The 13628-nt window shown below is 32.6% G+C and overlaps 1 protein-coding gene across 20 annotated transcripts in view; it reads right to left on the bottom strand.

Moving 5' to 3' along the window:
* The window catches only part of Gphn (gephyrin), a 641988-nt gene that overhangs the window by 191427 nt on the left and 436933 nt on the right, over positions 1–13628 (bottom strand). For 8 of the 20 annotated variants that reach the window (XM_047539524.1, XM_047539518.1, XM_047539528.1 and 5 more), the window contains one exon: positions 11478–11519. The exons of the other annotated variants lie outside the window; for them this stretch is intronic. In XM_047539524.1, the coding sequence (XP_047395480.1) occupies positions 11478–11519 (42 nt within the window). The remainder of the gene's footprint in view (positions 1–11477; positions 11520–13628) is intronic. 20 annotated transcript variants of the gene reach the window in all.

Raw genomic sequence — 13628 nt, 5'->3', positions numbered from 1 at the left:
ATAATACAAATTTATATGATGGTCCTTCTTTTTCTTTTTTTGGTACTGAGGATTGAACTCAGGGGTACTCAACCACTGAACCACATCCCCAGTCCTAATTTGTATTTTATTTAGAGACATGGTCTCACTGAGTTGCTTAGGGCTTTTCTAAGTTGCTGAGGCTGGCTTTGAACTCACAATTCTCCTGTCTCAGTCTCCTGTGCCAGTGGGATTACAGGCATATGCCACAATGCACGGCTCTTCTTTTCTTTTAAATTGCCTATGATATTCTCTGTGTTAGGGTAAGAAAGTGAATTCTCCATTTTGAGACTCTCTTCCTTACCATTATATTCAAGGCCAATAAAAAAATTGGAGTTGGAGAGCTAGGAATAACTATTTAGTATTATTTGAACTTAAACAGAAAAAAAAAAAATTGGGCAGGTTACTCCTCCTACTTATTTATTTATAAATGGAATACCAGAGCATAGTGCAGGAAGAGTGAGTCAACATATAGCTAAAAGGTTTTAGAATCATCACCTAGGTTAAGTATAAGCTTTAGGGATTTAGAAAAATGCATACAAATCTCATAGATACCTTAAACTGGGTTCTAACTCATAATCTAGACAACATGTGTTTATTAAATGCTCACTTTTTTGGTGTGTGTTTTTTGTTAATTATTTATTTTTTTTATTTTTACAGACTGCATTTTGATTCATTGTACACAAATGGGGTACATCAGTTCATTTCAATGGTTGCACATGATGTAGATTCAAACCATTTGTGTAATCAAACATGTACATAGGGTAAAAATAAATAAATAAATAAATGCTCTCTTGTGTGCTAGATGGGGAAAGGAAATTAAAACCAAAAGAAGTTGAGTCAGTATCTTTACTGAACCAAATTCTATAATCTTATATATATATATTGATTTGTGCATAATTTTCATTCAATCATTAATTCAAATCATAATTACTGAATATCTACTGCTTATTCCAAACTGATCTAGTCTGTAAAGTACATTAAAAAAAAGCACCCCCTAGTCTCCAGCAGCTCTGAACACAATAAAGAAAGTCAAGTAAACATGTAATATATCATGAGTGTTATTACAGAAATAGTACAAACAACTAGAGGAATATGTAAGAGATGACTGGGGCGGAAGTGGTAAAGAAATTATCAGGAAAGGTTTCCTGGAACTGCCATATGTGTTTTCTCTTCTCCTTTTCCTTTTTTTCTTTTTACGTGGGGCTGTTTAAAATAAACAAAATTTATTACATCAGTAATGGATGTTAGAAGATCAAAATTAAATCTTTAAAATGAGGGAATCAAAACACCAAATTGAAAATTTAATGGAAAGCATCCCCAATAGACTAGACCACTTGGAAGATAGTGCTTCAGGCAACAAAGATGAAGTATGTAATTGGGAAAATAAAGTTGACCACCAAGAAAATATGTTAAGAGAACATGAACAGAACTTTCAAGAAATATGGGATAAAATTAAAAGGGCAAATTTAAGATTCATCAGGATATATGAAGGCTCTGAAATACAAACTGAAGAAATGTACAGTCTTTTCAAAGAAATAATATCAGAAAAAATTCCAAACCTTACGCATTAAATGGAAAATCAAATACAGGACTCCAAATATACAAAATTACAATAGACTCACACAAAGGCACATCATTATGAAAATGCTAACATACGCTATAAGGACAGGATTTTAAAAGTCATTAAAGAAAACTGATAGGTCACATTTAGAGGCAAACCAATCTGGATTGCACACAGACCCTAAAAGCTAGAAGGTCTTAGAATAATATATACAAAGCTCTGAAGAAAATAGATGGCAACTAAAAATACTATACCCAGAAAAATTAATCTTCAGAATTGAAGATGAAATAAAAACCTTCTATGATAAACAGTAATTTAAAAAATTCACAACTAGAAGGACTGTATTATAAAACATAATAAGATATTTCATGAAGAAGAAATAATAATAATAAAAAATGAAAACCAGCATAGGGAGAAACTACACTAGAAGAATAGTTAATCAAAAAAGAATTTAACTTAAAAACTAAACTTAATTAATTAAACTTAATTAATTAAACTTAAAAATAAATCAAGTGTAGGCCCAACACGCCAATATGTTGCCTTAGGAATTAACTTCCTCAACAAGACTCCTACAGTGCAAGAAATAAAATAAAATATCAATAAATGAGATGGCATCAAACTAAACACCTTCACAGGAAAATAAACAGTCAAGAATGTGAAGAGAGAGCCTACAGAATGGGAGAAAATCCTTGCCACTTGCACCTCAGATAGAGCATTAATATCTAGGATATACAAAGAACTAAAAAAGACAATATGAAACAAATCTATCAATCTATAAATGGGTAAAGATCAAAACAGACACTTCTCAAAAGAAGAAATACAAAACGTCAATAAATATATGAAAAGATGTTCAACATCTCTAGTAATTAGAAAAATGAAAATGAAAACTACACTGAGATTTCATCTCACTCCAGTCAGAATGGCAATTATCAAGAATATAAGTAACAATAAATGGAAGTACATGGGTAAAAGGGTCTAGTCCTATATTGCTGATGGGACCGCAAATTGGTGCAACCACCCTGGAAACCAGCATGGAGATTACTCAAAAAACTAGGAATGGAACCACCATATGACTCAGTTATTCCACTCCTGGGTATATATCCAAGGATCTAAGGTTAGCATACTACAGTGACACAGCCACACCAATGTTTATTGCTGCACAAGTCACAATAGCTAAGCTATAGAGCCAATCTAGGGGCCTGTCAACAGATTATTGGATAAAGAAATTGTGTTATATATACACAATTGAATTTGCCTGTAAGTAGATGGATGTGGAGACTATTATGCTAAGTAAAATAAGTCAATCCCCCAAAATCTAAGGGTGAAGGTCTTTTAATATATGGACGCTAACCCACAATAAAGGCAGTGGGGAAGATCAGAAGTTCAGAGGATTAGACAAAGGGAAATGAATGGAAGGGAGCGGGTATAGGAATAGGAAAGACAGTGGAATGAATCTGACCTAAATTTCCTATGTACATATGTGAATACACCACAGTGAATCCCACCATCATATACGCCCACAAGAATTGGGCCCTAATTAGAATAAGGTATGTTCCATCAAGTATAATTTTAACAAAATGAATCCTACTGTCATGTATAACTAAAAAGAACCAATAAAAATTAAGTTCAAAATAAGTTCAGATGTCAGCAGGTCCACACTGTCTGAAAACAATAGGGGAATTCCATCTTTTCCCATGAGCAGAATTTTTTTAAAATTTATTTTTATTGTAAACAAATGGGATACATGTTGTTCCTCTGTATGTGGAGTAAAGGCATACCATTTGTGTAATTATACATAGGATAATGTTGTTTGATTCATTCTGTTAATTTTAAGGGACAATTACAGTTTAGTCAAGTGAAAAGAAATTGACATAATCAGAAAAAAAAAAAAAAAGGCCAGTGAAATTCACAATGGCACGTGGGAAACTTCAAATAAAGTTGAAGCTAACTTTAGCCTGATAGTGAATAATGAGAAGTTGTTAAGACTGATAGAAGCCAATTCCTAGGCATCATGGAAAGCCCATGAAAGAGTATAAATAGGAGAACAGTACAGTGCAATTAACATTTTAACAAACTCACTCTGGTGAACAGTGTGAAGCTGGATTATTTGTGGAATAAACAATGAGGGAGGAGAAGTAGTTTAGAGATCGATTTAGTAATCCAGATGAGAAACCCAACTACATAATTTAAAGTAGTTCTGGAGAGTCTGGCATAGATCTTAGAGAAAAAAAAAAATCTGGAAGCTACAGAAGTCTGACTGGTCTGGTGAGATAAAGGTAACTCCTAAATTTCTCATCTGAATAATTGGATAATGTCATAATACAGTGGATATAGGAACAACTTTGGGGACCTGAGTAACAATGAAAGTGTTTGTAACTTTGGAGAGAGATGTGGTCTATGGGTAGGAATTTATATACAATGTTCCTAGAACAATCCCTAATCAAAGTAAATATTATACACTGAAGTAAAATCACAATGATGGATTGCAATGACAATAACAACAATGGTTGATCAGAACATTATCACCTGCAAGAATTGCCCATAATAATGAAAGTATTCTACATCTAAAGTTTCTAATGTGGTAATCACTAGATATATGTGGCTACTGAGCACTTGAAAATGGCTATGGCAACTCGGAAATTATAAATTTTATTGCGTTTAAGTTTAAAAATGAGGTTTTAGTATTAGTGAAGATCGATATTAAGAAATGTTACAGAGAGTGGGAGCAAATCAAGATGATTACCAACATGTAAGAAATAGAGAGAAACTGGTAGGTTGACAGGTAAAAAAGCAATATTAGGTAAGACCCCAAGTACAAGTGAAAGTTCCTTGAAAGGATAATTAGGGTGAATAGGAGTTGTTAAATGCAGCTTTCTGGAGGAAGATGGACCTAACATATAAAGTGGGGGAGGTATTTTTTTGGCAGACAGAATAACATTAAGTAATGGCCAAGAAGAAAGAAGGAACATAAAATGACAGGAAGATTCACCTTAAACAAGAGTCATGATAGTAAGTGGCCAACTGTCTTAGTTTGCAAGGAATTAAGAAGATTTCTGGGATGTAGGATTTACAGTTTTATAACTGGAAATTCCCAAGATATGGGAGATTCAGTGCTAAAAATCAGTAAAATCCCATGCAAACTAGGAGGAACTGGTTACTAAAAAATAATATTAGCATAATGACCGTCTGAAGTATAAAGGACTCATAGAAAGGAAGAAGGATTTATTCTTACTACAGTAAGAAATAGGTATTGTTTGCAGCTTTTTTTTTGTTAGACAACTGAGGGTAATTAAAGCAGTGTTCAGGATGATTAGTCTGGCCTAAGAGGAAAAAGGGACTATGCCAAAAGATCACAATTTTTTAGTTACTGTACTAATTCAAGTCTGTGGTGATTGGGGCTTAAATATGAACAGTGGAGAAGAAAAACCCCTTTGTCTATTTAATGCTTACTATGTCTCAGGTACTACACTAGATTTTCCATAAATTATCAATTCTCCTGACCCTCCAATGCAGAAACTTTATAAATTTTAGAAAAGATTATGTGTTTGCTCATGTGTTCTCTCACCATTTCACAAATATTTTAGTGCCTCTTATATGACATGCCAAGTTTATTATTTACTTTGAAATCTACCAATGTTGTCAAGTTTATTATATATTTTCAAATCTACCACTACAAAGTTTACTGCATGTACTAGAAGTAAGAATTAAGAGGACATAATTCAAAGGAATAACAAAAGTGATAAAATTTATAATACACTGGATATCAAAGGTTTAGGAACAGTAATTGATAACTAGAAGATATCTATGCCAGAAAACTTTAAGAACAAGACCTCTGATAGAAACAAGGAATTCAGAAAGCCGAGTTCAACATTTGGTGTCTGAGATCATAAAAGACATTCAAATAGCAACTGGAAATGTTAGGTATGAATATGGGTGAGCTATGTCATTTTAACTCATATCATTATTTGATCTCTAACTAGTTATATCTCTAATATATTTCATTTGTATATAACACAGGGAAAATGTATGACCTCATGATAAGCTGATCTGTATTTATGTAAATAAAGTTGGATTCTAGGTAAGTACTTTATGGATTCTTTGCATCCTTATATCCATGAAGAAGATGATATAGTGCTCTCTTTTCTCTTATCTCTTCCTCCCTTAGATAAACATAGCTTGTATATTAGCTTTAAGACATTTTCCTCGAAATTTCCTAGATATTCAGGTATTCTTTATCTTAAATTTTAAATTTTGTATGCTAAATAGGTATATGAAAATATCACTGATGACCTACCTCTTTTGTATTTTAAATGATCACAGTATATGTGACAGTATATAAGCAAAAATTCACTAGTGTCAGCTACAATGGTGTATTTAAGAAAATATTTTTATTATAGAAATTTAAAAATATGTGTCTGAGTAGATAGAAGTGTCCATCATCTTGTTTCAATACTTATCAACTGATTCAAGAATGCTTTAATTAGATTTATCAAATGTACCTGTCAAAGAGAAAGTCATGTATTAATTCATTATCTTTCTGGCTGTCACTTATTTGGATGTCAAAGAAAGGTATGCACTTAATTTTCTTATTTTGACCACAACAATTTATATATTCTAATTCATTCTAAAAATTCAAAAGTGAGGTCAGAATCAAAAGGTGTTAAAAGAAGTACTTGTAGTGTTTTTTTGAAAGATTATTTCTAACATTTCTTCATGTAATCTCCAATTTCAAAACTCTTGTATATTGATGGCATGAAAATAATACACATAAGAGTGAAAAGAAAGAGTAGAACATCAGACACAATTATATTGAAATAAATAAATAATAGATCAATTATTAAAGATTTTAAAGTTCAGTTTATGAAGTAGGTGATTGCTTGGGGGTGCACAGTCAATGTGTAATCTTAGGTGATTGCTTCACTATGCAGAATATTTTATGGATACAGTGTCTTTCACTTTAAACAGTTAGTTCTGTGGTGTTTAAGAAATACTTTTTTTTTTTTTCGTAAAGAGGAAATGCTATGGTGTTTAAAGACCAGCTGTCTTCCTTTTCTTTTTCCCTTCCTCTCTTCCTTCTTTGACAAATTTACTATCTGCAATTTTACTGAAACTTTGTTTGCAAAAGCTCCAAACTTATTCAGTCAAGGTTGTTTGGATCAGAGTTGTTATTCTTTATTTTTTTACTTTTTTTAGTACCAGGAATTTAACCCAGGGGTACTTTACCACTGAGTCATATCCTCAACCCTTTTAATTTTAATTTTATTTTATTTTTACATTTTGAGACAGGACCTCACTAAGTTGATGAGTGCTTTGCTAAGTAGCTGAGGTTGGTCTGACACTTGCAATCCCCATGTTTTAGCCCCCTGAGTCTTTGGGATTATGGGTATCTGCCATTGTGCCAGGATAGCGTTGTTCTCAAAACCACGTTAATTTCAAAGGACAACTGTTTTACATGTTACAACTTTAAAATAGCACCATTTCTTTAGGTAGCTGAAAATTCTTAAGCAATAAATATAGTTAAGTTTTAGTATTTGTCAATTCAATAAGAAATAATTTATCTTCGAAATTTCAAATTATCCAAATCAACCTTGTGACTCAGAAATCTAAGATAAGGTTTCAAAAGGTTCAATTTGGACTAAAAGCATGACAACTCGAATTTTTTTTTTTTTTGGTTTAGATACTGTCTTAGACTTATTATACATATATATATTTGAGAATATATATATATATATACACACATATATTGGAGAATGAATATATATATATATATATTCATTAACATGATGTTATATATAAGTAATTTTCAAAGTGAATGTTATTTCTACCAGGAGACAGTTCTTATTCTGTTGCTTTTTAAAAGAGAAATTCTGAAGTAATCTTTTCAAAGTATTTGAAAAAATGAACAGTGCTGGAAAATTGGAAAATGGAGAAGACTGGTTAGAAATATGGAAAGAGATAGGGGTTTAATTTCATTCTATTGCATATAGTTTTCCAGTTTTCCCAGCACCATTTGTTGAAGAGGCTATCTTTTCTCCATTGCATATTTTTGGAACCTTTGTCTAGTATGAGAAAATTGTATTTATTTGGGTTTGTGTCCATGTCCTCTATTCTGTACCATTGATCTACCTGTCTATTTTGGTACCAATACCATGCCGTTTTTGTTACTATTGCTTTGTAGTAGAGTTGAAGATCTGGTATTGCAATACCCCCTGCTTCGCTCTTGCTACTGAGGATTGCTTTAGCTATTCTAGGTTTTTTATTCTTCCAGATGAATTTCATAATTGCTTGCTCTATTTCTGCAAGGTACATCATTGGGATTTTAATTGGAATTGCATTGAATCTGTATAGCACTTTAGGTAGTATAGCCATTTTGACGATATTAATTCTGCCTATCCAGGAACATGGGAGATCTTTCCATCTTCTAAGGTTTTCTTGAATTTCTTTCTTTAGTGTTCTGTAGTTCTCATTGTAGAGGTCTTTCACCTCTTTTGTGAGATTGATTCCCAAGTATTTTATTTTTTTCGATGCTATTGTGAATGGGGTAGTTTTCCTAATTTCTCTTTCTGAAGATTCATCACTTATGTATAAAAATGCATTGGATTTATGAGCATTGATCTTGTAACCTGCTACTTTACTGAATTCACTTATGAGTTCTAAAAGTTTTCTGGTGGAATTTCCAGGTTCCTCTAAGATAGGTTTTGTTTTTTTTAAACAAAGGGACAATTAACTACATGGAGTAACATTTGCCCAGTAGTATCAGTCAACTAAGGTTAAAATTTTCTTGTTCTTGTACAACTCATAGGTAGGTTCCTTTTTGAGAAAGCCTTATTATTTTTCATCTAACAAATACCTAAAAGACAGTGATGTCCAATTGTTAAAGCCAATGTGCTACATTACTGGTTGGAGACTTTCTTCAGTAGAGGAGGTAAGTGAAGATGATATAAGCATAGGTGGAAAAAGATACTGAGTCATGAAAGGTTTGCTACTTCCACAGGGATGCTATAGAATAAACACTGCACTTTACAAAACATGCCTGTCAAGAGGCTTTCATGTGATATTGAAACATGAGGATATTCCTTAAAATTTTAATTATCAAGTTTAAAGTAAAAAATTTTGTGAAACAAACATTATCAATTTAAGTAGAAAGCAATTATAGGTTATTTCTGTGCATGGGATTATTATAAATATTAGGTTCCTTAATTAGTTCTTAGATTTATTGGTCCTCATAAATTAAACACCACCTACAAAGACCACAGAAACCCCACAACAAATGACAAAAAAAGAGAAACACTTATTCACAATGAAAGAAACAAACCCAGATGAAGCCAGAGTTCATTTAAGAGCTGAGTGCCATGGAGCAAATGCCACAGCATATGTAACCCCTCCTCCCAAAACCCTCCTCTCCAACCTGAGAACCCTCCTGCACACATGCTGTCAGAAAGAAAGTAATACCCTGATGGATGCTGTAGGCTGTGATTGGAGATGATGCCAATGGTAGACTTCTTATACATTCTCATGGGAAATGGAGAATTGCCTGGATGAAGTGGCAAAAAGAAACGTGTTATATATTTTTTACACTGGAAATTGTAATCTTGGGGAATTAAGAAAGACCTATGGAAAATGTAATATGAGATGACATCCACCTTCTCTTTCAAAAAGTCTTTGTTGATATCACAAGTAGTTCATTTGCCTTTTAATACTTTGCTTCTCTATCACTAGGTTTTAAGAAGGAACTAACTCTTCATCTTTATGGTAGCAAATAACATGCATATCTAATAATGCCATCATTTTGGGAAAGAAGACTTGTTCCATTGTGCATATTCTTTTTAAGATTACTTTGTGGGTTTAAATCTTCCATACAGATTGAGGCTATGGTTTACTTATAAAAACATTTTATATTGCTCAAGGATCTTTATTTAAATAGCTCTTCAGACTTTTGTGAAATCTCATTATGACAGTGGCACTATATTGAACGCATGCTAAGTGTGTTCCCTATACATTTCAAGCACTATTTGTCACTTAAAATACTGAAATGACAATGAAAAAGTAAAATAAAAGAATTCACATTGTTCCCTTAGAGTTTGTTGTATAAGGACTCTCCTGTAACTATAGAACTTTTCAAAACTCTGCATTATTTTCCTGGCACTTTTCCTGAACTCTTCTATAAATAATTTATATCCTTTTAGAACTGTATTCCAGATATAAACATAAAAGATGTTTTTATTTTATTTTTTTGTTTTATTTTAAAAGTATGTTCTATGAATAACAGAATGAATGCTTTTTCACCTTAAAGAAAGAAATTAATTCTTCACAAAACCAGTTTTAAGAGAAAAAAAATCTGTGACAGTTATAATTTACAAAGTAAAATTGAAGATGGCTATAATTTTACTGATTCAACAAAGTCAACTTTGTAAGGCTATGGATTTAGTAAAGCTATTTCTTTCAAAGCTATTTCCTAAAATTTGAAATCTAAAGATGATAATCTACCTGTGGTTCTGTATATACTGCCTGGTATTTTATTTCATTTTAATACCAGGGGTTGAACCCAGGGGCGCTCAATCACTGAGTCACATTCTCAGTCTTTTTTATTTTGAGACAGGGTCTCACTAAGTGGCTTAGAGCCTTGCTAGGTTGCTGAGGCTGGCCTCAAACTTATATCCACCTGCCTTAGTTTCCCAACTCACCAGGATTACAGGCAAGCACCATGGTGCCTGCTGATATTTTTGATAGGTGTTTCTGGTTTTTTTGGCATCATATTATTCTGAGATAACTTTTTGTGAGCAGAATTAAGTTGACAATACTGGCCTGAATATGGCAGCTACAGTTGCTGTACAAAGTAAATATGTGTAGAAATATGTCATGTTGTAAACTCAGAAACTGAGATCTTAAAATTCATAGATTGTTAAAGTCCTTTTACTAAGTAGTCATATTTTGATGCCTCTCAGTTACTCAACAGTGCCTATGCTTTTGAAAGTAGAGTTCATGGATTGAATATTCAAAAGCTTGTTAATAGTTTTAATAAATCTGCTTTATACACATAAGAAAACCCATTTATGCTATGATTTAAAACAACACATATAAGAAATCAAACCTCTACAGTGACAAAGAATATAGGCCAAATTTCATGTTGTATACTTTATTAAAAACATGATTCTCATGACTGATAAACTCTTTTAGATAATAAGAACCTTATGAAAATAAAAGTGTCAAGGAAACTAAGTAACCTAATAAGTTTTTTAAAAAGGAAATGAATCTTCTATTTCATATAAAAATAGAGAAATTATTTCTTTTTTTCAAATTTTTCATTTAATAATTAACTTTGGATGCTTTCCTATGTCTTTGTTTAATAGGATGGAATTATCACTACTTCCATGCAAATTCTCAGCTATCAGAGAAACACACAAACAGATATGCAAAGTGAAATCTTTGCCTTCAGCTAATGAGCTGAATACATTATCTGATTCAAAGGAATCTTTATGGAATTAAGGTGGTAGGAATAAGTTAGCTATTTGGGCTTTGGTCATTTCATGTGACTTCTTTTCTTTCTTTTTTCTTTTCTTTTCTTTTTTTTTTTTTTTTTTTTGGTGATATTAAGGATTGAACCCAGTACCCTTCTAAGCAAGCACTCTACCACTGAGCTACATACCCAGCCTGGCTTTATCCATTTTAATGTGATACAGTGGCTTCCCTCCACCCCAAGTTATTCCAACAACAATGCATATTAAAAATATAGAAATTTCCCCCTAAAAAGTGATTTCCCCCCCTCTGGTACCCTCATCCCTTTCAGCCAAGTGCAAAGTGCAAGGCAAAATAAATTAAGGCAAAAGGAAAATAAAATAAAAATGGTGAGTGCGAGCATGTTGTTGACCATGTAGAAAACACGTGCAAAATATACCTCGGATACACTATAGGTAGATGAGCACGAGGGAAGTCGAGCCTGGTTTTGCAGTGGGGAAAAGAAAACACTGTTAAAGAGGAAATGATAGAACAGTAAGGGTCTCAGAGGCTTAGATGGCTCCATCAACAAACACATTTGCCAGATAACAATACAGCCTTACAAGCACAGACACTTGGGTTTGAAAACATCTCAAGCCTCAAGTTACTTGAAGGAGAACCTTGTGATTTAAAAAAAAAAAAAAAAAAAAAAAGCCTTGCTAAAAAGAAAAAAAAAATCCATGACAAAGATGTCCTTTGGTCAGGTAGCATCTGCTCTACTCTTGCTGAGAAGATGCTCACTTAAGGGAGAAAGCAGAAGCAGAACACTGGATAAGTTTTCCTATGGTAGCACACTGATCTTCATTGGCTTCACATTTGGAAACTACAAATGAGGGCATTTTTAATTCTAATATACAACTTCATATTATTCTCTAAAGAAAGCACTGAGAGATCAGTATTTTGATTTAAGATTTCCTGTTTTTACTATTTCATTTTTGGTATTACTGAATGCCCTCCTTCTTGTTCTTCTTTTCCTCTATATGTCAATACCAATACCATAGAAGGTTTAAGAATTTAAAACATAAAACTCTATTTGAGACATTTTTTATCAAAATGTTTCATTGATTTTTTTGAATAGTTATTTTGTCACTGATTTATTAAAGTTATTTTTTACTTAAAAATCATGTTTAACCTTTATGACTTGGCAGATTTCTTTTTAATTTTTTTTTTGAAACAGAATCCTGCTTTGTTGTTGCCCAGGCTGCTCTCAAACTCCCAGGCTTAAGTGATCTCTCTCCTGAGTAGTTGGGACTAGGAGTGGATCACTGTGCTGGACTAACCTTTATTAATTAGCATTGGTAATTTTCTGACCTGTTCTTACTTTCTAGGTTGTCACAGTGGTTTCCCCTCACAAAGGGTTTGTTTTTGTTTTTTTTCCCCTTGATTTGGTACTGTGGATTGAACTCAGAGGCACTTTACTACTAAGCTACATCCCCAGCCCTTTTTTAAAAAATTTGAGGCAGGGTCTTGCTAAGGTGCTGAAGGCTTCACTAAATTGCTGAGGCTAGCCTCTAATTTGTGATCCTCCTGCCTCAGCCTCCCTCTCAAGTAGCTGGGATTATAGTCATGGGTTACCACAACTGACTCTTTAGTTTTACAATGCCATGTGAGCTAAAATTGTTAAGTATGTATTTTCTAGTTATAAATTATGCATGAAATTTCAAGATACAAAATTATAATAAGGAATTATAGAAGATGACAAAGTGAAGGAATCAAAAACAACTGGTTAGATTTGTTCTTTAACTATATTTCTAGCATCCAACACTGCAGAATATAGTATTCAATATTTATTGAATGAATAAATATATTAACTCTTGCTTCTACTATCCTTAAAAAACTAACCTTATGATTAATATTCAGAACTTTTTAAAGCTTACTATTAAAAATTTGTGATAAGGCTGGGGGTGTAGCTCAGTGGTACGAGTGCTTGCCTAGCATGTGTGAGGCCCTGGGGTTCAGTCCACACTATTGAAAAAAAAAAAGTGATTTATTGTGATTTAAAAGTATCACAGCCACTTATTGCTTTGAGGTAACTCCTACAATATGCTCAATTCTACAGATTTTAAGAAATTAAGCATTTTTCCAACCATATGTACCTCTTAGGAAGATAGTTCTAAGAAAACTGTGCTGTGTCTGTTCTGCTCAAAACAGTTTGAGAATCTTGTCTTTTCTTCTCAGTTTACCATTTTTTATTACTGGGGAAAGTTACTTATCAAGGAGATCTTTTATTAGTGCCTTATTTTTATATTAAAGTTAATTCTGAAAAGGGCAATTCTGCTTTGAGCATTAAATACCTCATAGATGCATCACATTTCAAATGAAGTATTATGTTATTTTATAAATATTGGATGAGAACTTTTTTTGATTTGAAGAATAGGATAACATATAATAATCTTATGTTTTAGTAGAACCAAAACCTTAGAGAATTGAATTAATTAAATTTTCACATTAAAATTGATTTATTGACATCCTAACCATGATTGTAGTCTGGTCATGTTTAAAAGACACAATCTACCAAGATACTCAGGATGTTACCTAAGTACTATAGTAA

This window comes from Sciurus carolinensis, chromosome 2, assembly GCF_902686445.1.
Source record: "Sciurus carolinensis chromosome 2, mSciCar1.2, whole genome shotgun sequence".
Lineage (NCBI taxonomy): Eukaryota > Metazoa > Chordata > Mammalia > Rodentia > Sciuridae > Sciurus > Sciurus carolinensis.
The sequence above is the reverse complement of the archived record's forward strand: the minus strand, read 5'-3'. Positions and strand labels throughout refer to the sequence as shown.